At 62.4% G+C, this 25,982-nt stretch overlaps 3 protein-coding genes across 3 annotated transcripts in view; 1 reads left to right on the top strand and 2 right to left on the bottom strand.

Annotated features, from left to right (window-relative positions):
- The window catches only part of MIER2 (MIER family member 2), a 993,207-nt gene that overhangs the window by 670,858 nt on the left and 296,367 nt on the right, over window positions 1-25,982 (bottom strand). The gene's annotated exons all lie outside the window — the stretch shown is intronic.
- Window positions 409-2,279, top strand: LOC115899026 (voltage-dependent calcium channel beta subunit-associated regulatory protein). The gene has a single exon (XM_030935080.1). It carries the CDS (start codon window positions 781-783, stop codon window positions 1,396-1,398), a length of 618 nt encoding a protein of 205 aa, XP_030790940.1. The 5' UTR covers window positions 409-780; the 3' UTR covers window positions 1,399-2,279.
- On the bottom strand, window positions 2,131-25,982 carry STK11 (serine/threonine kinase 11). The gene is made up of 10 exons (XM_010374909.2): window positions 24,559-25,982; window positions 12,011-12,094; window positions 11,142-11,231; window positions 10,043-10,175; window positions 9,831-9,967; window positions 9,205-9,332; window positions 8,559-8,616; window positions 7,369-7,556; window positions 3,845-4,054; window positions 2,131-2,952 (listed from the first exon to the last, which is right to left on the bottom strand). The coding sequence occupies exons 1-9, from the start codon at window positions 24,846-24,848 to the stop codon at window positions 3,861-3,863; spliced, it is 1,302 nt and encodes a 433-aa protein (XP_010373211.1). The 5' UTR covers window positions 24,849-25,982; the 3' UTR covers window positions 2,131-2,952; window positions 3,845-3,860.

Here is a 25,982-nt window from a genome sequence, read left to right as displayed (position 1 = left end):
TCCTGCTGTTTATCCAGCATGGGTGGGCAGAGACCCCTCCTAGCCTGGAGCAGGGGCTGAGCTGGACTCAACCGCATCCAGTCTACCGCCTGCGGCTCCCACATTCACTGGGAGGCTGGGAAAAGGTGACTCCCAGGGAGAAGCGTGTTGACTCTTCCTGGGAGCTTCCAAGGGAGGGGCCCCCGCCGTCTGCAGTCCATCCAGCACGGAGGCACCCTGCTTAAGAAGCAGGCGCTGCAGCTCAGGGTCAATGCAAGACCCGTTCCCTGCAAAACACACCCGCCCATTTTAAAGCTCTCACCTTCCAGGGCCTGCCCGAGTTCCAAGTCCCACCCGGGCCCACCCCTCCCTGATCCAGAGGGCGGGTGGCCGGCCAGGGAGGGGGCGCGGGGCTCGGCCGGGCTCTGACGGTGCGGCCTGGCTTGCAGGCTAGAGGCGGCCGAGGCACCGGGAGGAGCGAGCCCCGATTCTCCCCCGGAGCGTGGCGCGGGCGGCGCGGGGCCTGAGCAGCAGCCGCCGCCGCCGCCACTGGAGCCGGACGCCGAGCGGGACGCGGGCCCTGAGCAGGCCCAGACCAGCTACCGCGACCTGTGGAGCCTGCGCGCCTCGCTCGAGCTGCATGCGGCCGCCTCGGACCACAGCAGCAGCGGCAACGACCGCGACTCGGTGCGCAGCGGCGACAGCTCGGGCTCGGGTTCCGGGGGCGCGGCGCCCGCCTTCCCGCCGCCCTCCCCGCCCGCGCCGCGGCCCAAGGACGGCGAGGCGCGCCGGCTGCTGCAGATGGACAGCGGCTACGCCAGCATCGAGGGCCGCGGCGCCGGCGACGACACCGAGCCGCCCGCCGCGCCCGCCCGGCCCCGCAGCCCCCGCGCCTGGCCCCGACGCCCGCGCCGCGACTACAGCATCGACGAGAAGACGGACGCGCTGTTCCACGAGTTCCTGCGCCACGACCCGCACTTCGACGACACGCCGGCCGCCGCGCGACACCGCGCCCGCGCGCACCCGCACGCCCGCAAGCAGTGGCAGCGCGGCCGGCAGCACAGCGACCCCGGCGCCCGCGCGGCCCCGGTCCTGGCCGGAACCCCGGCACCGCCTGCCGGTGCGGCCCGACCCGCGCGTGCGCCCTTGCGGCGTGGCGACAGCGTGGACGGCCCGCCCGACGGCCGTACCCTGGGCGGCGCCGGCGACGACCCCGCCATCCCCGTCATCGAGGAGGAGCCGGGCGGCGGGGGCTGCCCCGGCTCGGGCCTCTGCGTTGTACCCACCGCGGCGGTGCTGGACAAGCTGGCGGCCGGCCTCGAAGAGAGACTCTTTCCGCCACGTCTCTCCGAGCCCGTCGTGGCGGCTCCCTCATTGGTCGCCGCCGCTCCCACGTCCCCCGACCACAGCCCGGCCTAAATCCCGCGTCCTGGGCCCATCTCTCTGGCAGCTTCTCCGGCGCCGCGCGGGGCCTCGGCGGCGGGAGAGACGTGGGGGCGCGGCGCCCCGACGCCCATGCGCTGGAACCGTGGGCCCTTCGCGCACGCGCGGGACGACCGAGGCGCCCTCGCCGCTTCAGGGCGCACGCGCAGAGCCCCGGCCGCCCTCGCGCGGTCGAAGTGCGCACTGCTCTGTCCGGTGCTTGCCGGGTGCTGGGCGTCGTGAGGCGCGGGGCGCGGAGACCCCGGCTGGGCGGGAACGAAGGGGCGTGAACGGCTCCGAGCTTCGGGCTCCTGCCCTCCGTCCCGGATCGGGCGGCCGATTAGACACTCGCAGGGCCCGCCACCCGAGGGACGCACAGCCCACCAGGCCGGATGGAGCCGCCGCGTGCCGGGCGCGTGCGCGAGCTCGTCCGGGTTGGGGCCGCGGGGCGCTAAGGACCGCAGACGAGTTCACCGCCCTGGGCCGGGAGGCGGCTCAACACCGTGACTGCCGACCCCCGAGACCGTTTACCTCACCGCGGCGTGTGCTGGCGGCAGCCCGCGCCGCCTCCGAGCAATAACTGCGCCGCCGCCGCTGCTGCCGCCGGCCCTGGGGGAGCTGGCCCGGCCCTCCCGTCCCCGAGTCCCCACTGCCCTCCGCATGTGAATGGCGCCCGCCCCGCTGCCGCCCCATCCACGTTGAGACGCGAACAAAACCCAGACGGCCAGGTCCAAGCTTCCCAAGCTTTATTTATTGCCAAATTCGGGCGCCCTCGCCCGCACCACGCCCTCCGAGCCCCCGCCGCGTCTGCACCATCCCGCGGTGGCGTTTCTCGTGTTTTTGTTTTCTGGATGATTATAAATACTGACTGCACACGCCTGCTCGCTCGGAGTTTTCTCTGGGGTCGCAAGAGCGCAGTGGCCTTGGGGGAGGTGAGGGGTCCTGCCCTCAGACCGGGCCGCGGAAGCAGGGTGACCCGAGCGCGCAAAGGCAGCTGCGACGTGAGCCCAACCCCACGCCTCCCCCGCCACCCAGCAGCTCCCAAACACCCCTCACAGCCACAGCTCAAATCCACCTTTTATTTTTTCTTAAAAAAAAAAAAAAGAAAAAATGGAACCAACCAAACAAAACCAAAGTGGCCGCGCGGCTTCCGGGCGGTGCTGCATGCATGGCAGGGCCAGGAGCCTGGTCTCCACACCCGCCCGCTGCTCTGCGGTGGGGACTGCGCTGGGCGCCCTGCGGAGCACGAGGCCACGGGCGGGGCCAGTAGTCTCCACGTAAAGTGCATCGAGGCCGCCTCCCTCCTCCCTCGCCCGCCCGGGAAGGCTCCGCCCCGGGCTGCAAAGTCAACAAGCGTGCACCGCCCGGCGGCCGAGGGGAGGGCTGTGCCCGGTCCCTGCTGTCCCCGTGCCCGGCCCTGCAGGGTGCTCCGGAGGTCCTGGGGTGCGGTCGGCACAGAGGCATGGCAGCCACCTCTCCGGGAGGGCGGGCGGGACCGGCAGGAAGACTGAGGGCCTGGTGCGGGCACCTGGCGGAGCTCCTGGACACGGGCTGCAGGGGGAGGGAGGATGGAAGAAGTCAGCCTGGGTACCGGTTCTCCGCTTCCCGCGGGCTCCTGGGAGGATGGAGAAGCTGAGGTGCGGTCATCCGGCTACCGGACTCCAGTGGGGCAGCAGGGGAGGCCAGGGAAGGCCACCCTTGAGTCACTCCCGGGGTACTTTAAGTGTAGCCTCTTGTAGTAGGGTCTGGCAGGCTCTGACGCTGGTGGATGGGCTGTGAGCACCCATTTGGGGGACAGACATGTAACTCAGGCAGTGGCCCCCAAAACTGGGAGAGGGACTGTGGCAAGGCAGGGGGTTCAACCTCGGGCTCCCGTCCACCCTGCATCCTCAGCAGGTGACAAGGGTCTCTGACATCTGGGGCTGGGAGAGGGAGCAGGCACACAGGGAGAGACAGGGCAGCGTCTGGCACGACTCAGCCTCAGCCAGACCTGGCAGCTGGCTCAGAGCCTGGGGTAGCCCAGCAGGGCCATGGAGGTTGCCGTCCCTCCCCACCAGCCACCACCCACTCATGCCCCAAAAGCTTCTGGGCTGAGCCCAGCGTGAGCCTTTCCTGGGAGTAGCCCACGCATAGGGAGGGGGCGCCAGGCCCAGGGCAGGGTCCTCTGAATGCACCCACTCAGAGATGGCTGTGAGGATGGCACAAGCCCCGCCCCGAGTCCGACCACACGTAGGCCTCCGTGACCAGCACACTAGCCAGACACCAGGCCCGGAGATACCACCCTCAGTAGGGGTTGTGACGTGGCCAAGCTACCCAAAGGCTACGTGGCAACTATGCACAGCCGTGTGACAGTCGCCATGACTGGCGTGGGCTATGCTCACGGCTGGCTGTGGCATCCATGAGGTGTCCCCACATGCCCGACCCGGGCCCCGCTGCGCCCCACCTGCAGGTGGCCACCCTCACTGCTGCTTGCAGGCCGACAGCCGGCGGATCTTGCTGCTGGCGGAGCAGGCCTTGCGGGCAGGGTTGGGGGCCCGGCCCTCCGCCTTGGATTTGGTGCTCAGCTGCGCCGCCTCCGTGCCGTTCATACACACGGCCTTGGGGAGGCCCCGGCTCTGTCCATTCTGACTGGCCTCCTCTTCTGGGACCTGTCCTGGGAGGGAGACGGCAAGTGTGGCCTGAGCCGAGGGCCGCACCCCCAGAGCCGCAGGAACCTGGCTGGCCCCCAGCACAGGGAGACACTGACAGCTGTGGCCCAGGCCATGCCCGCCCCCGGGTCAGGCCCAAGTCTCTCCAGTCTGAAATGCTGTCCCCCAGCAGCTCTGGGAGGCACCCCCAGGGGATGAGCCTCCCACAGATGGCCTGGGAGGAGTGTCCCCTCCACCCCGTCTGCTGCACCTGCCATGGCCCCAGGTGGAACCCCACCCAGGTACGGTCTACAGGGACTCCTGAGTAGGTGGCAAGCTGACAGGGCAGGACCCTCCCGTGCTCCCCTGGGGTGCCCTGGCCCATAGCTGGTTCTAAAGGTGCAGGAGCCACCACATGCTCACCTGTGAGGACACAGGAAGGCCAGGCTCAGGCCAGACACGCGAAATGCCAGCACAGAACCACGTGGGGAGTAGAGCTCAGCTTGCCAGGGCCCCCAGCCGCCCCCAGTCTCTGCCAGCCACCAACCAGCACCAGCACCTTGTGAAACTCACAGGCCTGGGGCTGCCCACCCTGCCCAGGTGGACAATGTCCTCATAATGGCGGGGGGAAGTGCAGGAAGCTGCCCACATGCTGTCCCTGCCAGGAGTTGTGGTGGTCCGTGAGGACTCTGCCAACACACTGGCTGCCGAGCCACCCCCAAGGCCCCTCCCAGGCGACGTCAGTGGGAGGCTGCCCTGGGCTGCCCCAGAGCTCATGTGCCCAGTGCAGAGCCCCAGCTCCGAGAAGGGGCCAGTGGCTGACTCAGCAGCTTCCAGGACTTGCCACACACCTGCCCGCCGTGTGCACAGGAAGTCACTGGCTTTAAAAAGGCACCTTGGGCCGGGCACGGTGGCTCACGCCTGTAATCCCAGCTCTTTGGGAGGCCGAGGCGGGTGGATCACAAGGTTAGGAGTTTGAGACCAGCCTGACCAACATGGTGAAACCCCGTCTCCACTAAAAATACAAAAATTAGCCGGGCGTGGTGGCGCACACCTGTAATCCCAGCTACTCAGGAGGCTGAGGCAGGAGAATTGCTTGAATCCGGGAGGCAGAGGTTGCAGTAAGCCGAGATTGTGCCATGGCACTCCAGCCTGAGCGACAGAACAAAACTGTCTCCCAAAAAAAAAAAAAAAAAAAAAAAAAAAAAAAAAGCACCTTAATCAGGAGGCACCAATTGCACCCATAGGTCTGAGCTTACACCCAGCCCATCTCTGCTGGGGCAGACCCTGTGCCCACTCCCATAGGGCCAACCTGGTAGACAAGGTGCCCCAGCTCTGCATCAGTGGGCACAGCCGCCACCAGGGCCCTACCCCCACGAGGCACTGGGACCATCAGTCCCCTCTCCCACCCCACACTCCTGTCTGCGCTGGTGCCCAGGACCTAGCCCAAGCCCCTTCCCTGGGTTCTGGGTGTCGGCAGCAGGACCCCCATCCTCGGTAGGGACAGGCAAGGCCAAAGTGGAGCCATGCAGGGGCCGATGCAGCAGCCCAGGCCGAGTGTGGAGGACACCCTGACCCAAGGGCACTGGGCTGTCCTGCCCCGATGCAAGCGGGCTCTGCAGGTCAGGGATGGGGCTCATGCTGAGGCCTCAAGCTGAGCCGGTCCCCGGCGCCTGAGCAGTGGAAAGGGCGTCGGCGCCTGAGCACCCAGTGCCGAGTACCGAGGCCTCAGCCATGCCGAGGGGTCCCGGCAGACCCCCCTCTGCTGGGTACTCCTTCCCGCCACCCACAGTGGGCTCAGCAGGGTCATGAAAAAGGTGGCCCAGCCCCTGCCCTCCTCCCCGGCACCTCACCCCAGGGCAGCCCACACAGGGCAGTCTCACACAGGCCTGGAGGGAAGCCAGTGCCGGGTCCTGGCTCAGGGATCCTGGCCTGCAGGGGTGGCCGTGAGGGTCAGCGTGTGGTCCACGTCCCAGCAAGGGCTCTGGCGGCCTGCCTGGGCTGGCCCTGCCCTAATTGGCCCTCCTGCCTGGGATTTGCCTGACTGCCCGTCTTGGGACCCCAGAGCCCTGAAAGGCAGAAGGCCCTGGACCTGGGGTCAAATTGCAGCCAGGCCCCAAGGACGGGCGCCATGAGGGGACCCCACCTCCCAGCACACCCCGGTGACCAGGGTGCCCAGCAGCACCTCCTGTCCCAAAGGACGCGACGGCCGCGGTGCTGCAAATGCAAGAGCCCAGGAAGCGAGACCCTTTGACCCTGGGGGCCCCCACACACTGTACCCTCCCGGGGGCTCCACACTGTGCCCTCCAGGGGAGCCCCCCACACACTGCACCCCCTGGAGCCCCCACTGTGCTCTCCTGGGGGCCCCACACTGTGCCCTCCTGGGGACCAGCTACTGAGCTGAGCCTAGAGGTTTGCTGAGGGGCCTGGGGTGCTGAGGGATGTAATGGGGGGGCTCTCTGCAGGGCCCCCACTATTCTGGGACCCTCAGGCCCGGGGGCAGTCCTTGTCCAATGGATCTTCACATCCCAACCTGCCTGGCGTACCCCCCTTCTCAGGCTGGCCCCTGCCCACCACTTCACGCTGAAATCGTGAAACAGAAAGCCCCCGCCATGCTCCAGCCCGAGCACAGCAAGCATCCACCTGCAGACACACTGCACAACTCTTTATGACACAGCCCGGCCCCAGGCGGAACAGAGGCAAGCCGGAGCGTGGCGGGGAGGGGCTGGCTGCCAGTGCAGGCCGCCCCTATGCTAAGGCCCTGAGCTCCTCCTTGGGCACTACTGCGGCGCCGGCCGCGAGGCTTCCTCTCCTGAAAGGTCTGAGCCCTCGCTCTTCTGTGAGCCGTGATCCGCTCTAAGCCCTGCCTCAGACGCCTCCTCGCCACCTGGGGAAGAAGGGCGGCCGGCATCAGGGCCAGCGGGCAGGCCTCAGGGATGGTGGGAGGGAGGGCCACTGGACCCTCTCATGCCGGCTGTCTAAGGGGCCACCCTGCACTTTGGCTCTCACCCGCCCTCCCCCAACCCTGGGGCTCCCCGCCTGCTCCTGCTGGGGCTCAGGCCAAGGCCGATGGGCGGTGCCTGGCTAGGCAGCACCCGGAGAGACGCCTGGGGAACCCTCCTGGCCACATAGGCCTTGGCCAGTGCCCCCGCGCCTTTCAGCCGTGTCCCAGCTGCCTTCAGGACGGAGGTGGCCTGCAGGTGGGCTGGAGGCTTCGGGGACATGGGATTGGTCACTAGAGGACAGAAGCTGTCCTCACTGCAGACAGGCAGGCGCCCTGCTCCTGTGGGACGTCACGGCCGAGTTAGCAGAGCTGGGCAGGGGCCCCCACCAGACTCACCGGGCACCGTGAAGTCCTGAGTGTAGATGATGTCGTCCTCGATGTCAAAGAGGTCCTCGTCCTCGTCCGCGCCGTGCAGGTCCTCCAAGTACGGCACCACAGTCATGCTGCGCCACCGGTCCTTGGTGTCCGGGCTCGGTGGGATGGGCACCGGCGCCTCAGCCGGAGGGTGTTTCTTCCGGAACCAGCTGCAAACGCCCAGAAGCAGTGGTGCCTATCAGGCTTGCACCAGGATGGTGCAGCTGCTCAGCCTGGCTCCTCTGTGCTCAGGGTACCTGCTGCATGCTCAGGAGCCGGAACCAGGCTGCGCACTGGGTGGCTGTGACCACAGACGCTCAGCCATGCCCTCCCGGAGCAGGCAGGCTGCCAGGACCTCAGTCTGTAGCCCTGACCTCACTCCAAGCCTGACAGATGTCCCCTCCACCCCGAGGCCTGACCCCCGCCACGCCCAGCCTCAGGCCTGTCTCCAGGTGGCACTCAGAAGCCAGCACCCACCAGACGGATGTCAGCAAAGGCCAGAAGGGGGCCTGGGGGCCATGAATACATCCTAACCCAGGAGGCTATGGGGGCAGCCCCAGCACCTGCCAGGCTCCCAGCGGCCCCTGAGCTACACAGAGATCCCCAAGGCACAATCAGCACCAGTGCCTCAGCGGTCTGGACACTCCCACTCCCAGAGCTGGTCTCTGGGGGGCCTCGGGGCTTGAAGGGGCTCCAGCACAGGGCTCAAGGGACTCCAGGGGCTGGTGCAGAGGAGCAGAGCCCACGAGGCGAGGGAGGTCGCACTGCGGGGCCTGCTGTCCCCGCCTGCTGCTCTGTCTTCTCTGTCACAGAGCTGGGTGCTCTTGGCTGGATCCCAACCAGACTGTGCTGTTGGGAGCCCCAGCAGGAGGGTAAAAAGAGAGGCTCTCGCCAGTGTTCGGGGCCAGCTGTGCCTTTCCCAGTGTGTCTCTATGCCTAGGGCAGGGACGGATGCACATCCTCACTCAGATCCCAGCTCGGACAAGGCCTGTCTGGCCAGTAACAGGGCATTGCCCAGAGAACCCACTCGGGCCCTGAGAACTGCGGGCACTGCAAGGGGTCTGCCCCAGCCCAGCACCCCCACCATGCCCTGCTCTGGCGCCCACTCAACCCGCTGCCCACGTGGCCGGCCTCCCTGCGGTCTCGGCCCCACTGCCCCAGGGGCCGCCCACCTGTGCTGCCGGATCTGCCGGATGGAGAACCTCTTGGCCGGCTCGTACTCAAGCATCCCTGAGGAGAAGCCGGCGAGGAGCCAGTCAGCCGGGCACAGGCCTGAGACCCCGCCAACCGTCCCACCTGACCAGCCTGTTGTCAGGCCCCAGGTGATACCTGGATGCTCCCAAGGGGGCCCCTCGAATAGGTGGCCTCCCTGACAGAGGCCACTCCAGGGGACAGGCCGGGGACAGCCTCTGCGTGGCTGGCTGGGAGACAGGGCTGGGCTGGACGGCCAGGGTGGTTCCATTCTCCCAAGGCCACTGGGCAGATGGACGGACGGCCAGTGCCACCTGCTGCCCACACACAGGAAGTGCGGCAGGACGAGCCTGCAGGCCAGGGAGCCCCAAGGGCGGGGCTGGGGGAGGCGCAGGGCAGCACTGCTCTCAAGGGTGGGAGTTCAGAGGTGAACAGGGTCCAGAAGCAGGCGGAGCTGAGGGACCCGGCAAACCAGGCCCTAGTGGGAGGCTGGCCTCTCCGCTCAGTCCTCTCAGTGCCTGCAGGGGTCTCGGGGCCAATAGCCCCCCACCTAACACCCCCCACCCTGCATTTCTGCACAAAAGCCCCGCCTCCCTGGGGCTGTGGGCAGAGGGACGAGGCCCCCACCTTTCAGCAGGTCGGAGAGCGGGGGGCCACAGTCACCCGGGATGGCGTAGCTCCCCTTCCCGATGTTCTCAAACAGCTTGTAGATGTTGTCCCCTTCGAAGGGGTACAGACCCGTGGTGATGTTGTAGCTTCATTTCGAGGGGAGAGAAGAAAGGTGTGGTCAGTCAAGGTGGTCGATGCCCCGGGAGCCCCACCTCTGCCCCAGGGACGGAAGCCCTTGCATGGCTGCTGGACCACAGGCCCTGCAGACTCAAGGACACCTCTGTCTTCACTGCCTCCCACTAGTGGAGGCCATGGGGCAAGAGGGGAGCGTCCTCTGGACCCACCCGGGGAAGGGGCCTGGAGCCACTCTCACCCGCCCAGCTTCCCTGTGGGGCTCTGAGAGGAGGGTTGGTTGTGACACTCTGTGAAGATCCCTGACAGGCCAGGCTGCATGTCACATGGGTGAACCACCATCTGCCGTGTGAGCTACGTCTCCATAAAGTAAGCGCCCCCAGCGGCTGTGGCCAGTGAGGGTCTAGGCTGGTGGCTATGCCCTGCACCCACAAGCCAGGAGCTGCCCAAGATGCAGAGGCCCCTCCGAGCTCTGCGTGTGGCGAGTGCCAGGGCGGGGCCAGGGCACTTACAGGGTGACCCCAGCTGACCAGATGTCCACCTTGAAGCCGGAGAAGGTGTCCAGGCCGTTGGCAATCTCGGGTGGCTGGAAAGCCGGGGAGCCCTGGCTGGTCCGGCAGGTGTCATCCGCCGCAAACGGGTGCAGTGCCTGTGGCAGTGCCGTGCAGCCCTCAGGGAGTGCCCGGGAGGGGGCGCCCCAGGGCCCCCCCTAGCACGTGCCTACCTCGGCCACGCCCAGGTCGGAGATTTTGAGGGTGCCCCCGGTGGTGAGCAGCAGGTTCCCAGGCTTGATGTCCTTGTGCACGATGCCCTGGCTGTGCAGGTACTCCAGGCCGTCAATCAGCTGACAGAAGTACCTGCGGGCAGCACACACCTGTCTTGGGACGGAGGCCTCCCTGTCCCTCACAGGGGTCCCCTCTGCAGCCACCTGGGAGCCTCCCAAACACCACAGGCCCAGCTGGGGAGTCACGGAGGTCTAGGCACAGAGGGCAGAGGAAAAGCTGGGTCCAGTAGGGAGCCAGGCCTGAGCCTGCAGTGACCACCCTCACCCAGCCGAGTCGCATCTGGCAGGGCCCCGAATGTCCACAGGTCTCATTTCCCTGTGGGCCACAGGCCAGCTGCACCCCAAAGGCTTGCTGAAACAGCAGGCCCCTCCCTGCCCCCTGCAGTCCTGCAGCAGCAAGGGGCCCTGACTCTGCGGCCAACAGATCTGCACCCAGGAGGTCCGGTCGGGGCAGGTGACTGCTGGGACGGGATAGGGGCAGGCCGCTGGCCTCAGGCAGCAGGCCCAGCAAAGATGGAGGCAGGAGGTTGACAGCAGCCCCGCCTGTGGATGCCACACACGGGAGTCCCCAAAACTGTTTTTAAAAACTTAGGCCTTCACAGGGTGGGGCACGGTGGCTTCACGCGTGTAATCCCAGCACTTTGGGAGGCTGAGGCAGGTGGACCACGAGGTCAGGAGTTCAAGACCATCCTGGCGAACACAGTGAACCCCTGTCTCTACTAAAAATACAAAAAATTAGCCGGTCGTGGTGGCGGGTGCCATGGTCCCAGCTACTCAGGAGGCTGAGGTAGGCAAATGGCGTGAACCAGGGAGGTGGAGCTGGCAGTGAGTGGAGATCGCACCACTGCACTCCAGCCTGGGCGACAGAGTGAGACTCCGTCTCAAAAAATAAATAAATAAATAAATAAATAAATAAACAAACAACTTGGGCCTTCATGTCAATGAAGATCAGGACAAGCAGTGTGGCCACAGGGAAAGGAGCCTGCCCTGCCCGGCCCCCAGCCCCCGCTTCACCCTAGCCCCTGCCCCGCGCACACACCCGTGGGCCTGGCACACCGGGAAACGCTTCTCTGGCACGCTGTCCAGCATCTCCTGCATGCCACACACGCAGTACTCCATCACCATATACGTGGGGTGCTAAGGACACACAGCTCAAGAGGCGGCCCCACTCACAGGACCGGGGAGCACAGGGGCCAGAGAAGGGGTTCTGGAGGGACCCTCTGCAACCACCCTGCCCCTCCTCGGACCAGGGCCCACCCTGCCCTCACACCCCTCTGAAAAGGCCTCAGTGTCCGGGAGGAGGGAGCCTCCATGGGAGTGGAGGACAGGGCTAACTCTTGGGGCAGTGTTCCTGTGGGACTCACGACCCCCACCCCGCCCATGGGCCGGGGATGGTACCTCCCTGGACGCCCCCACAAGCAGGCTCGGTCCACACAGGATGACTGCGTGACTCTGAACACAGCCCCAGCCTCAGGACCACTTCTGCTCTTGCTCTGGCACAGGGCCTCAAGCAAAGTCCCCGTAGGGAAGCTGTGCCCGGAAGACCCATGGGGGGAGTCTACAGATGACACAAGGACACGCCCAGCCACGACCAAAATGGCCCACAACATTCAGCCTGCGTGGCCTGCCTCACCCCTGGTTAACCTTGGAGAAGACTATGAGAAAAGAGGGTCTTGACACCCCACGGCTCCAGGACACAGGACACAGGGGCGGGGGCTCGGGGCCCGTTTCAGCAAGCTGCTCAGCCACTCCCACAATGGCTGGCTTCCAGGGAGCCAGGGAAGGCCACTGCCCTCGTGCGTCAGCCTCCTTCAAGTAGACAGGAGGGGAGCAGGCCTCGGGGCAGGCGGACCCAGGGCCCCAGCCCCTCCCACGGAGGCCCCACGGCCCCAACACCAGAAAGGATATATTTTCTGCTTCTCTTCGTTGTATAACACGTCCACCAGCTGGATGACATTTTTGTGCCTTAACCTCCTCAGTAGTTGAATTTCCCTGGGGCAGAGAGGACAGGGGGGTGTCAGCCAACCTCAATGTCAGGACGATGACCCGGATCCCTGGAGTTAGGCCTCCCCATCTCCCCATGGAGGTGGCGCACCTCTGCCCTTCCCTGGAGAGAAGCTGTGGGTTCACAGTGCTGGGGCAGGGCCCTGCAGGGGCCACACGTCCAGGCTCGGGGCAGTAGGGGGTGGGAGCACAGCGCCCTCCAGTCTGTCACCAGCCAGTGAGAGCTCTGGAGGACACAGTTAGGACACTCTTTTTTTTTTTTTTTTTTTTTTGAGGCAGAGTCTTGGTCTGTCATCAGGCTGGAGCACAGTAGCCCAATCACAGCTCTCTGCAGCCTCTGCCTCCCGAGTTCAAGCGATTCCCCTGCCTCAGCCTCCCGAGTAGCTGGAACTACAGGCATCCGCCACCACACCTGGCTAATTTTCTGCATTTTAGTTGAGACAGTTTCACCATGTTGGCCAGGCTGGTCTCGCTCTCCTGACCTTGTGATCTGCCCGCCTTGGCTCCCAAAGGACAGTGTGAATTGAGCTTCGTAACTCAGTAACAGTTTTGCTTCCTAGAAACCAGACTACTGTGATGGCAGCACAGATGGAAGCTGGGCCATGGCAGGAACCAAGGTGAGCTGGGGTCCTGGTGACGGCTCCGTCACACAGTACAGCCCCCTGCCGCCAAGGGCTCCCAGCTCTTCAGAGGGTCCCACTCCTTGGAGGGTGGGCCGCAGGTGAGCTGGAAGCATGGCCCATAGGAAGGGGCACCAGGAAGAGAAGCCACAGAAGGAGACATCGAGGGGTCCTGCCATGCCCACCCGCCTGTCACTGCCCACTCTGCAGCTGCCCCTCGCCGTCCACGCCCACCCGCCTGTCACTGCCCCCTGCAGCTGCTGCCCTGCCATCCACACCCACCTGCCTGTCACTGCCCCCTGCAGCTGCACCCCTGCCGTCCACGCCCACCCACCTGTCACTGCCCCCTGCAGCTGCTGCCCTGCCGTCCACACCCACCCGCCTGTCACTGCTCCCCTGCAGCTGCCGCCATGTCTGCCACGCCCACCTGCCTGTCACAAGGGTCGGCCCAGCAGGCCAGAGAGCATGGTCCCCTCTGCAGCTGCTTCCTTTCTCCAAACTATTGGCCCTGCCAGGCGCAGTGGCTCCCGCCTGTCATCCCGGCACTACAGGAGGTCAAGGCAGGTGGATCACCTGAGCTCAGGAGTCGAGACCAGCCTGAGCAACATGGCGAAACCCTGTCTCTACTAAAAATACAACAATTAGCCAGGCATGGAGGTACATGCCTGAAGTCCTAGCTACTCGGGAGGCTCAGGTGGGAGGATCACTTAAGCCTGTAGTTACCTGTGATCGCGTTACTGCACCCCAGCCTGGACAACAGAATGAGACCCTGTCTCAGAAAAACAAAAACAACAACAACAACAAAATGACAAGGAGCCCGTGGGTGGGCGTGGAAAAGTCTGCAGCTCCTCCAAAGGTCCATTACCTGTGAGCCAGCAGCTCCACTGCCAGGTACACACCCTGAGGAACAGCACATGCCACGCAGAAACTGTGCACAAGGTGCTCACAGCAGCAGGACGCACAGCAGCCAAGATGTGGAACCGCCTGGGGGCCCTTCCACAGATGAGGGTCAGCCCAGCCCATCCACACCCTCAACACGGCTCAGCCACAAAAACCAGCGAAGCTGACTCGAGCCACAGCCTAGATGCACCTTGAGGACGTCACACTGAGAAATACCAGACACTAAAGGACGCACAGTGTGTGATGCCCTTTCTATTTTTCCTTTTTTTTTTTTGAGACAGGGTTTCCCTGTCGCCCAGGCTGGAGTGCGCCTCCCAGGCTCAAGCGATCCTCCCACCTCAGCCCCCCAAGTAGCTGGGACTACAGAGGTGTGCTACCATGCCCAGCTAATTTTTGTATTTTAGTAGAGACAGTTTCACCATGCTGCCCAGGCTGGTCTCGTTTGTACTAGGCTCAAGCCACCTGCCCACCTCGGCCTCCGAAAGCACTGGGATGACACGATTCCATTTCTTTTTTTCTTTTTTTTTTTTTTTGAGATGGAGTCTCACTCTGTCACCAGGCGATAGAGTGCACTGGCGTGATCTCAGCTCACTGCAACCTCCATCTCCAGGGTTCACGCCATTCTCCTGCCTCAGCCTCCTAAGTAGCTGGGACTACAGGCGCCCGCAACCACGCCCAGCTAATTTTTGTATTTTTAGTACAGACAGGGTTTCCCCATGTTGGCCAGTCTGGTCTCCATCTCTTGCCCTCGTGATCTGCCTGCCTCGGCCTCCCAAAGTTCTGGGATTACAGGTGTGAGCCACCGCGCCCAGCCGACAGGATCCCGTTTCTATGCAATATCCAGGACAGGCCAATCTAGAGTCAGGAAGTGGATTCAGAGTGGCCAGGAGCTGGTGGAGGGGATGGAGAGTGACACAATGGGAATGGGGCTGGCTTTTGGGGTGACAGATGTTCTGGAATTAGAAAAATAGTGGTTGCACAGCCATGTGAATGTACTCGATGCCAGTGAACTGCACACTGTGAATGAGTGAGTTGCACAGTATGCAAATGACATCCCCCCCCAAATTTTTTTTTTTAATCCTTAACAGGAAGCCCAAGCAGAGCATAAAAAACAGCTGGGGGGCCGGACGCGCTGACTCACGCCTATAATCCCAACACTGGGAGGCCGAGGCGGGAGGATCACCTGAAGTCAGGAGTTCAAGACCAGCCTGGTCAACACGGTGAAACCCTGTCTCTACTAAAAATACAAAAATTAGCCAGGCGTGGTGCTAGGTGCCTGTAATTCCAGCCACTCGGGAGGCTGAGGTACAAGAATCGCTTGAACCTGGGAGGCGGAGCTTGCAGTGAGCCGAGATCGCAACAGTGCACTCCAGCCTGGGCGACAGAGCCAGACTCCATCTCAAAAAAAAAAAAAAAAAAAAAGCTGCGGGGGGCAGAGGTGTCCCATCACCCAGGCTGCCCCACCCCCAGCCCAGGGCTGCCTCTTGCAGGAAGCCTCGGCTCACCTTTCCCTCCCAGTGCACCAATCCCAGCGCTCACTGCTCAGTGCTCTCAGGACAACCTCAGAAGGCCGAGGCCTGGGCTCCGCCAGGGTTGCAGGCTGCGCTGGGGCTGGGCCTGGACAAGGGGCCGCCAGCTTGGGGAGGGGCTGGGAGAGCAGGATGAAGGGAAAGGGAGGTGGGTGACGGGGACAGGGGCACAGAGGGACAGTCCCCCCAGAAGAGATGCCAGTGAGCAACTGGCTCCAGCCCCTGGCTATGCCTGGTGCCCTGTAGGACTGCCCAGCCCTGAGCACGTCCCCCCACCTCCACTGACCACCTCGGGCCTGGTCTGCTCGCTGGAAGCCCTGCGTCTCGCCTCTCTCCAGGCTATGTGGTGGTGGCACCAATTCCCAGTAGGGCCCGGGAAGGTTATTTTTAGAGCTGGCTGGGGCCTGTGTCCACAGCCTGGCAGGCGCCCAGAACATTGAAGGGGACGCTGAGGGCCAGGCTGGGCTCAGCAAAGGCCCCGGGGCCCAGTGCCCTCCTGCCTGCCAGGCTGCTCAGGAGAGCTCAGGGTGGGCCCGAGAGGCCTGGCTCAGCCCCAGGTCCCTTTGTTCCCCAGGGCTGTGTGTGCCCTAACCTCCCCTGCTGACGAGGGTCACAGGCCATTCCCAGGAGGCAAGACTTGCCTTCTATTCAGAGGAGATGAGTGGTGGGGGGCGGGGAGGGTGCTGTTTTCAGACAGCAGGGTCCGGATGCTCGGACACACAGGGCCTGAGAGCCTGACGCTCCACCACGAGGCAAGAGCGCCCCTTTCCTCAGCAGGAGCCAGCTACAGGAAGGGAAGGTGGCCCAGGACAGCCTGTTCCAGCCTCCTCAGTGGGGCCAAGGGAGCCACGGGCCCTCAGGTCCAGCACTGCTCTCACCCACCTCCTGCTGCCTGTGCAGGCACCACCCCCGACCCACCCAGGCTCCAGCACAGTCCTAACCCTGAGGAGGGGCGGCAAAGCCAGGGGCTCAACCTGCGTGCAGCCTCAGAGCCGTAAATGCAAATGAGGGTGGAGGACTCCCCCCAACAGAAACCTCCCTGCTGACACCAAGTCTCCCCTGCGAGCCCTCATTCTACAGATGGGGGAAACGGGCACAGCAGGAACCTGCCCTCCACGAAGGCGCCTTGCCCTGCCTCCACCTCAACAGGGACACTTCACAGCAGCAGGACACACAACAGGTGAATCGTGGAACAGCCCAGGCACTTCTGAGCAGGTTGGCATAGACCAAGGGACACTGGGTGGCCTGTTTAATTAAAAGGGACCATGGCATTCTGCGCAGGCGCGAGTCCCCTGATCTATGCCGGGGAGGGGTGGGGGTGAGCCGCCCCACCTGGTGGCAGTCCCCTCTGGGATGCTGGGGGCATATCGGCCTCTCCAGATTGCCAGGCTTCCTTCGACGTCTCCAGCCAGAAAACGAGCAGAAGAGGAGGCCCAGTGAAACCCCAGAGCTTGGCGAGGAACAGGAAGTGCCTCCACCGGGGGAGCCCGGCTCCCGGGGCATCGCCAGCCGCTCCGAGATGCCACGTTAGGGACCCACTGGGCTTGCCCAGGCAGAGTGGATTTTTTTCTTTCTTTCTTTCTTTTTTTGAGACAGAGTCTCACTCTGTCGCCCAGGCTGGAGTGCAGGGGCACGATCTCTGCTCACTGCAAACTCTGCACCCCTGGTTCACACCATTCTCCTGCCTCAGCCTCTGGAGTAGCTGGGACTGCAGGCGCCACCACCACACCCAGCTAAGTTTTTTGTATTTTTAGTAAAGATGGCGTTTCACCCTGTTAGCCAGGATGGTCTCGATCTCCTGACCTCGTGATCCGCCCGCCCCTGCCTTCCAAAGTGCTGCGATTACAGGCCTGAGCCACTGCGCCCGGCCCAGAGTGGATTGTTTAGCTGACTTGTTGATTAGCAGGACAGGAAGTAGGAAGGAGAGTCACTCAAGCTCACAGAGAGGTGGGGACAGGAGCCTCCGTCTGCCTAGAAACAGATCATACAGGTAAGAGACGGACGCCCGCGGCTCCGAGCAGGACTGGGAGACACACGGAGACCTGGGAACTCCCAGCTCCAGACCGAGTGCCCACGTCCCTGAATCCCTCCTGATGCGGCTGAAACAAGGCCCTCGAGGATTCGAGCCGGACGCCGCTGAGCGCACGTGCACAGAAGCAGCCACGAGTCGCAGGCAGAGGCGGGAGCAGCCCGAGTGTCCAGCCACAGATGAGAGGTCAAACGCGGCGTGGCCCTCCACACGCTGGAATGTGGCGCAGCCAGGAGCAGCAGCGAGGCTCGGACCCAGGCCACTGGCGCGGATGCACCTTGAGGACAGCACACTCCTTGAGACAGGCCAGACACAAAAGGCCACGCGGTGTGTGACGCCACTCATGTGAAATGTCCAGGACAGGCCCATCCAGAGGCAGGAAGAGAATGAGTGGGTGCCAGGACTGGGGAGGGAATGGGGACTGACGGCTGATGGAGACGGGGTTTCCTTCTGGAGTAATGAGAATGTTCTGGAAGTTGATAGACGTGATAGTTGCACAACTCTGTCAATGCACTATATGCCACTGAATTACACACGTTAAAAATGTGAACTTTAGGCCCAGTACTATGGCTTACATCTGTAATCCCAGCACTTTGGAAGGCCAGGTAGGATTACTTAAGGTCTGGGGTTCAAGACCAGCCTGGGCAACACAGTGAGACCTTATCTCTATAAACTTAAAAAAAAAAAGGTAGGCCGGGTGCAGTGGCTCACGCCTGTAATCCCAGCACTTTGGGAGGCTGAGGCGGGCGGATCACAAGGTCAGGAGATAGAGACCATACCGACTAACACGGTAAAACCCTGTCTCTACTAAAAATACAAAAATAAAATTAGCCGGGCGTAGTGGTGGGCACCTGTAGTCCCAGCTACTCAGGAGGCTGAGGTGGAAGAAGGGCGTGAACCCAGGAGGCGGAACTTGCAGTGAGCTGAAATCGTGCCACAGCACTCCAGCCTGGGGGACAGAGAGAGACTCCGTCTCATAAATAAATAAATAAAAGCTGAATGTGGCGAAGCAGTGGCTCACGCCTGTAATCCCAGCACTTTGAGAGGCCGAGGCAGGCGGACTACTTGAAGTCAGGAGTTCAAAACCAGCCTGGCAAACATGGTGAAACCTCGTCTCTACTAAAAACAAAACAACTAGCCAGGTGTGGTGGCAGGCGCCTGTAAGCCCAGCTACTCAGGAGGCTGAGTCAGGAGAATCACTTGAACCGAGGAGGTGGAGGTTTCAGTGAGCCGAGATCGCGGCACTGCACTCCAGCCTGGGTGACAGAGTGAGACCCTGTCTCAAAAAAATAAGAAAAATAGGCCGGGCGCGGTGGCTCAAGCCTGTAATCCCAGCACTTTGGGAGGCCAAGACGGGCGGATCACGAGGTCAGGAGATCGAGACCATCCTGGCTAACACAGTGAAACCCCGTCTCTACTAAAAAATACAAAAAACTAGCCGGGCGAGGTGGCGGGCGCCTGTAGTCCCAGCTACTCGGGAGGCTGAGGCAGGAGAATGGCGTGAACCCGGGAGGCGGAGCTTGCAGTGAGCCGAGATGGCGCCACTGCACTCCAGCCCCGGCGACAGAGCGAGACTCCGCCTCAAAAAAAAAAAAATAAATAAAAAGAAAAAGAAAAAGGTGAACTTTATGGTATGTGAATTACATGCCCATAAAACCCATGGCTGGGTGTGGTGGTGGCTTACGCCTGTAATCTCAACACTTTGCGAGGCCCAGGCAGGCGGATAGCTTGAGTCTAGGAGTCTGAGACCAGCCTGGACAACATGGCAAAACCCCATCTCTACAAACAACTAGCCGGGTGTAGTGGCGCACGTCTGTAGTCCCAGCTACCTTGGAGGTAGGAGGATCACCTGAGCTCGGAACTATGATCACGCCACTGCACTCCAGCCTGGGTGATACAGTGAGACCCTGTCTCCAAAAAAAAAAAAAAAAAAAGCTGTTAAGAAAACTGAGTCCAATCTGAGCACCACGGTGGCGTTTGTGTGACATACGGGCCATCCGGCCGCCTCACTGATTCCCTGACAGCTACCGCAGCACCCCAGATCCTGGGCGAGGAACCAACATTCCAGGCCTGCGCCAGCTGGCTGGGCACCAGAAGCCCACTGTGCGCCCAGCCCAGAACTCCCAGTGGACCCATCACCCACGCTGTTCTGCGGCTGCCCAGCCCCTGAGCTCCCACTGGGTCTCAGAGCTGTCCCTCCAGCTGCACAGAGAGGACAAACAGAGGCCTCGAGGACACCCAGGCCTCACATGGCTGGCGCAGGAGCCTGAACAGATGCTGGAACCCCATAAAGGATGCCTGGGATGTCAACATCTACAAAGTCCAGGACTGGCGCGCAACTCGTGAAAGTCCTCTTTACCATAGGTCCAAGCATCTGCCAATCATCGCCCCAACCACACACAGTCAGTGCCGCCCACCTCCCACCTCCCGGCTGGACACAGCCAGGGCGGTGCGGATGGGAAAGCCACAGCCCCGACCTGGGCCCGTTTGCAATGGCACCGGTGCTTTTCACATTTGCAAACAGGTAGAAAAAAAAGGCACGAAAGCACAGTGTTTTGCAACAGGTGAAAATAACAGGAAAGAGGAGGGCCGGGGGACGCAGCCAGGCTGTGCGCTCACGGCAGCCCTGGGTGCCTCTACGGAGGCTCCACAAGGCGGGCACACTCCCTGCCTTGGAGCCCACTCTCACTGGGGTGGAAAGGGGAAGGGAGGCATGGCGCCCTTCTGCCTGCGCCCCCCCAGAACTCTGCCGTGGGCTCTGCAGCAGCAGCCGGCCTTGCTGTCCCCGAGAAGCACGACGAGTGAGGCTGGGAGCAGGCGACCCCTTCCAGGCCTTCCCTGCTCCACCCCAGGAAACCACTGCCTACCAGAGACGGCCTACGGCACTGATTTATTTTATTTTAATTAACTGTTTTTTTGCATCCCAGCCTGGAATGCAATGGCCTGATCTTGGCTCACTACAACCTCCGCCTCCCAGGTTGAAGCGATTCTCCTGCCTCAGCTTCCCGAGTAGCTGGGACTACAGGTGCCCACCACCACGCCTGGCTAATTTTTGTATTTTTAGTAGAGACAGAGTTTTGCCATGCTGGCCAGGCTGGTCTTGAACTCCTGACCTCAGATGAAGTAGCTGGGAGTACAGGCATGCGCCACCACGCCTGGCTGATTTTTGCATTTTTAGTAGAGACAGGGTTTCACCGTGTTGGCCAGGCTGGTCTCAAACTCCTGACTTTGTGATCTACCTGCCTCAGCCTCCCAAACTGCTGGGATTACAGGCATAAGCCACCGTGCCTGGCCCCGGTGCCTTTTTTTTTTTTTTTTTTTTGAGACGGAGTTTCACTCTTGTTGCCCAGGCTGGAGTGCAATGACACGATCTTGGCTCACCACAACCTCTGCTTCCTGGGTTCAAGTGATTCTCCTGCCTCAGCCTCCTGAGTAGCTGGGATTACAGGCGTTCACCACCACGCTCAGCTAATTTTGTATTTTTAGTAGAGACAGGGTTTCTTCATGTTGGTCAGGCTAACTCCTGACCTCAGGAGATCCACCCACCTTGGCCTCCCAAAGTTCTGGGATGACAGGTGTGAGCCACCACACCTGGCCAATTTTTTTGAGATAGAGTCTCACTCTGTTGCCCAGGCTGGAGTGCGGTGGCGCGATCTCAGCTTACAGCACTCTCCAGCTCCTGGGTTCAAGCAAGTCTCCTGCCTCAGCTTCCCGAGTAGCTGGGACTACAGGCGCCCACCACCACTCCTGGCCAACTTTTGTATTTTAGTAGAGATGGAGTTTCGCCATGTTGGCCAGGCTGGTCTTGAACTCCTGACCTCAGATGATACACTCACCTCGGCATCCCAAAGTGCTGGGATTACAGGCCTGAGCCACCACATCCAGCTAATTTTTGTATTTTTAGTAGAGACCGGGTTTCACCATGTTGGCCAGGCTGGTCTCGAACTGCTGACCTTGTGATCTGCCCTCCTCAGCCTCCCAAAGTGCTGGGAGTACAGGCGTGAGCCACCATGCACAGCCTTCTTTTTAACTTATTGATGCTTTTTGGAACTTTCCTATTTCTAGTAAGATTATACTTTTTACCGGTGAGAGCGGGACAAGGCACGGACTCCAGGGCTTCCTTTCTGGGAAGGAAGGGAAGGGACAGGACTCATGCTGGCTCCATCTGCCCCAACCCACCCCCCTTGGCGATTGCCCACGCTTTCCACACCACCTGGAGGACTGGACGCCTGAGGCTTGTCTGGAAGGTTCCAGACACTCGCTGCGAGACACAATCTGAACGGAGTTTATTAAGCTTCCCACACACAAAGGAGGCTTTTTCCCTGCAGCGCTGGCAGCAAGGCTGGCCAAGGCCTTGGGCCTCAGGGCTGGGCAGTGGACACCCCTTCTGCTTGACGGCACTCTGCACGTGGCAGCCTCCAGTCAGGACACACCAGCTCCCAGGGTAGGGGGACCCCCTGGCAGCACCCAGGGGGCTGGAGGAGTGCAGTGGCTTCTAAATCACAGCTGCAAACCGGGCGGCTCCTGATGGCAGACAGTCCCTGCAGACAGTGGCCAGGAAGGGACAGGGCTCACCCCTCAGCCCAGGGGGTCTCACAAGGGCAAAGCCGTTGCACACTCAGGGCCAGGATGAAATTGGACGCTGAACAGGAGTGAGGGTGCATCACTCACTTCAAGGCCGGTGGGGTCATAAGTTGTGGGGAGCTGCGCCGCACAGTCCAGTCCAGGTCCTGCCAACCCCTCTGCCTCCCTGCCTCAGTGTTCCCTCCTGTTCTCCCATGCACTGGGCGAGACTGGGTTCCTGCAACCCTCTGGCCTGTCTCCACCAAGACCCTCAGGCTCCGCCCTACCATTCAGGTGCTCACCTGAGCTCCTGGGACCTCCTGCACTGACTGTTCAGGAAAGCAGGGGGCTCACACTCAAAGTTAGGCTTCCTCCCCCCAGCATCTGTCTTCCCATTGACCTTGCATATACGTTTGTCAAAACTCAAACCAGACTTTTTTTTTTTTTTTGAGACAGAGTCTCGCTCTGTCTCCCGGGCTGGAATGCAATGGTGCGATCTCGGGTCACTGCAAGCTCCACCTCCCAGGTTCCAGCAATTCTTCTGCCTCAGCCTCCTGAGCAGCTGGGATTACAGGCATGCGCCACCACACCCGGCTAACTTGTGTGTTTTTTTTTTTTTTTTTTTTTGAGACGGAGTCTCGCTCTGTCGCCCAGGCTGGAGTGTCGCCCAGCTGGATCTCAGCTCACTGCAAGCTCCGCCTCCCGGGTTCCCGCCATTCTCCTGCCTCAGCGTCCCGAGCAGCTGGGACTACAGGTGCCGCCACCATGCCCAGCTAATTTTTTGTATTTTTTAGTAGAGACGGGGTTTCACCGTGTTAGCCAGGATGGTCTCGATCTCCTGACCTCGTGATCCGCCCGTCTCGGCCTCCCAAAGTGCTGGGATTACAGGCTTGAGCCACCGCGCCCGGCCACTTTTGTATTTTTAGTAGAGACGGGGTTTCACCACGTTGGCCACGGTGGTCTCAAACTCCTGACCTCAGGTGATCTGCCCACCTCAAGCCTCCTGAAGTGCTGGGATTACAGGTGTGAGCCACTGTGCCCAACCCCTTAAGGGTGGGTTTCTGACTGCTAGGAGAGAGGCTGTCACTGGCCCCTTTAGAGGGCACCTGCTACCCCCAGCACAGGCTCTGCCCAGCCCCTGACGAACCCATCTCACAGAGACCAAGCATGGGCAACTGCTCCACCGACTCCAGGAACTGGCCTTCTACCCGCGTCCAGACTGGGCGCTGAGATATCAGAAAGGCCTAGTGGAAACACGCCCCTCCCAGCCGCTCCCATTTAACCCCGACTGCTCCAGCTCCCAAGTACAAACTTCAGAGCCTGTGTCCCTGGTTTCTGCATGTCACAGCCCGCATGCTGATTAAGAAGCGCATGCTGATTAAGAAGCGTGTTGGCTGGTTGCGGTGGCTCACGCCTTTAATCCCAGCACTTTGGGAGGCTGAGGCGGGCGGATCACGAAGTCAGAAGTGCAAGACCAGCCTGGCCAAGATGGTAAAACCCCGTCTCTACTGAAAAAAAAAAAATACAAAAATACAAAAATTAGCCAGGCGCAGTGGCAGGCGCCTGTAATCCCAGCTACTCGGGAGGCTGAGGCAAGAGAATCACTTGAACCCAGAGGGCAGAGATTGCATTAAGCCAAGATCGCGCCACTGCACTCCAACCTGGGCAACAAGAGCGAAACTCCCGTCTCAAAAAAAAAAAAAAAAAAAAAAAAAAAAAAAAATTATGCACATGTACCCTAGAACTTAAAGTATAAAAAAAAAAAAAAAAAAAGTATGTGACCCCCAGGGCCCCTGAGCAGGAGGGAGGTGAGAGCAGACAGGGCAGGGCCCTCCCCGGACCTCCTTCCAAGGTCATGGTGCCCTGTGCCGGGTGTCCCTGCCAGTCCCTCGAGGCCTAGCCCAGTAGATAAAGTCCTTTCTTGGAAACAGGAGGCAAAGTTATGAAAGTTAAGAGGACTGGGAGAGGAGCAGGGCCTGGGCAGGGCCCGCCAGGCGACGGCAGGTGCAGCGTGTCTGGTTGCGATAAGGAAGGGACACCCCCCCCACAAGCTGGGAGAGGCTCAGGCCGGCCCGTGCTGCCCTCGGTAGGAGCTGCTCCACGCACAGATGCAGAGGCGTCCGGGATGGCCAGCGGCAGCCCCATGCCTGAAGAAGTCGGTTTGAAAAGTAAGGTCTTCCGGATGCAATTCGGGAGGAGGCACAGTCCTCCTCGGGCAGGGCTGCCAGCGCCGGGGGCCAGGGATGCTTCCAGCGTCACATCCCTGGCATATGAGGAAAGGCTACGTTTCCCTCCTGCTAGCTGATAAGCTGGTGCAGTTATTTTTGGCAGCCCAGGGTTCCCCTCCGACAGGATAAACAAATCACATTTTCTGCTGGCCCCGGTAACTGCCACACATTGCGCAGAAAACCTGCTGGCGGCCGCACACAAACTCTCGGGGCCCAAATAAACACAGGCTGATTCCACTGGGCGCCTCTGCTCCTTGGACAGCTGGGGGAGCCACGGGGCTAGACTTAGGGGATTGGGGGCCGCTCCCTTCTCAGGAGGGTTTTGCTACCAGGGCGTCCAAGAGCCCAAGCAAACGCACTTCCCGCTGCGACAACTGGCCCTGCCTGAGTGAAAGTCCGTAAGGCAGGCCTCCAACCAAGCTCTCCCTGGCACGGAGGACACAGGCGCCGGCCGGGTCCAGCTCTGGGTGTTAAGAGGAAGTAAGGGAGGGAGGGAGGGGAGAAGGAAGGAAGACAGAACCATCCGCACAGTGACTGGCCTGGCCCGGCCCGGCTGGCCCCGGCCCCATCAAGTCGTACTTACTTCTTCACGTTGGCCTCCCCGTTGGGGATCCTTCGCAACTTCTTCTTCTTGAGGATCTTGACGGCCCTCCTGCACAGCGTCTCCGAGTCCAGCACCTCCTTCACCTTTCCGTAAGAGCCTTCCCCCAGCAGGTCCCCCATCAGGTACTTGCCGATGAGCTTGGCCCGCTTGCGGCGCGGCTGGTAGATGACCTCGGTGGAGTCGATGCGGTGGATGAACGTGTCCATGCCCACCGACATCAGCTCGCCCTCCGTGAACATGCCCAGCTGCTGCGGGTCCACCACCTCCATGCTGGACCCAGGGTCCTGGAGTCCCGCCGCCAGCCCTGAGTCCGCGGGTGAGCGGTCCTTGTGTTCCGACTTCCCTTCTCCAAAATTTTACAAAGAAAAAAGAAAAATAAAAAGGCAACAAAAACCCCAAAAGGAAGGGAAAAACCCTTCTTCCAACAGAAACGATTGTCCTACACGTCAGTCCCGGCTGCGAGTCCGAGCCCGCTGCAACGTCTGCAGACCCGCGGGCACCGGGCGTCCGGGACGGCGGCTCAGACGCGAGTTCCAGTGGGACCCGGGCCTCGGAACTGGGGGACGGCCCGGTCGGGGTCAACTTCGTCCTCGGAGGCCCTGGGGACGCCGGCCGGGGCTTCTCAGTGCTAGGTCATCCTCCGGGGACCTCAGGCCCACGGACAAGCCTGAACACGGCCGAGCGCGGTCTTCTCCGGGCCGCCCATCCCACATGCAGGGTCCGCGACGTCGCTGCCCCCCGGGACCCCCACACCTGGAGAGCCCAACTTCGCTGAGGGTGTCTCCGGCGACGCCCCGGTCCCGCCGCCTGTCCCAGCCACAAACGTTCCTCCGCGGACTACCGAGCGGACCTCCCGGGGGGCGCCGACTCCCGACGGCCCGGGCGAGCGTTCGGGGGGTGGTGGGGGCGTCCGGGCGGCCTCCCGCAGCGGCCAACAGCCCCGCTCAGGGCTGGTCGCTGCCCGGCGCCCGCGAGGGCCCGCACCGGGAACCCCTCGAGCCGACCCGCGACCCCCGCGGTGGTCGCCGGGGCCAGGCAAGCGCCCCCTCCCCGCAAACGCCTGCCCGAGCGCGCGCCCCACCCCGAGTGCCCTCAGCGTCCGGTCCGCGGGGCGGCGCGGCGGCAGGGGCTCCACGGGGCTCCGGGCGGTCGAAGCGGCACAGGCCGCAGGCTCCGGGGCGGGGGGTTCCCGAAGGTGCCGGGCCCCGGGCGGCGCGTCCCCCTCGCCGCGGCCGCCGCGCGTGTGGAGGAGGCGGAGCGGCGAGGGGGGCCCAGCCCATCCAAGGCCGCGGCAGCAAGTTCCGCCGCCCGCGCTCCCTTCGCTGCCCCGCGCCTCACTCGCGGGCGCTCCGGGTCGCCTCCCCCTTCCGCGCCCGACACGCCGCCGCCATCTTGTTTACCTC

This window comes from Rhinopithecus roxellana, chromosome 8 (genome assembly GCF_007565055.1).
Source record: "Rhinopithecus roxellana isolate Shanxi Qingling chromosome 8, ASM756505v1, whole genome shotgun sequence".
Lineage (NCBI taxonomy): Eukaryota > Metazoa > Chordata > Mammalia > Primates > Cercopithecidae > Rhinopithecus > Rhinopithecus roxellana.
Note: the sequence above shows the minus strand (reverse complement) of the source record. Positions and strands in the feature narration are given on the sequence as shown.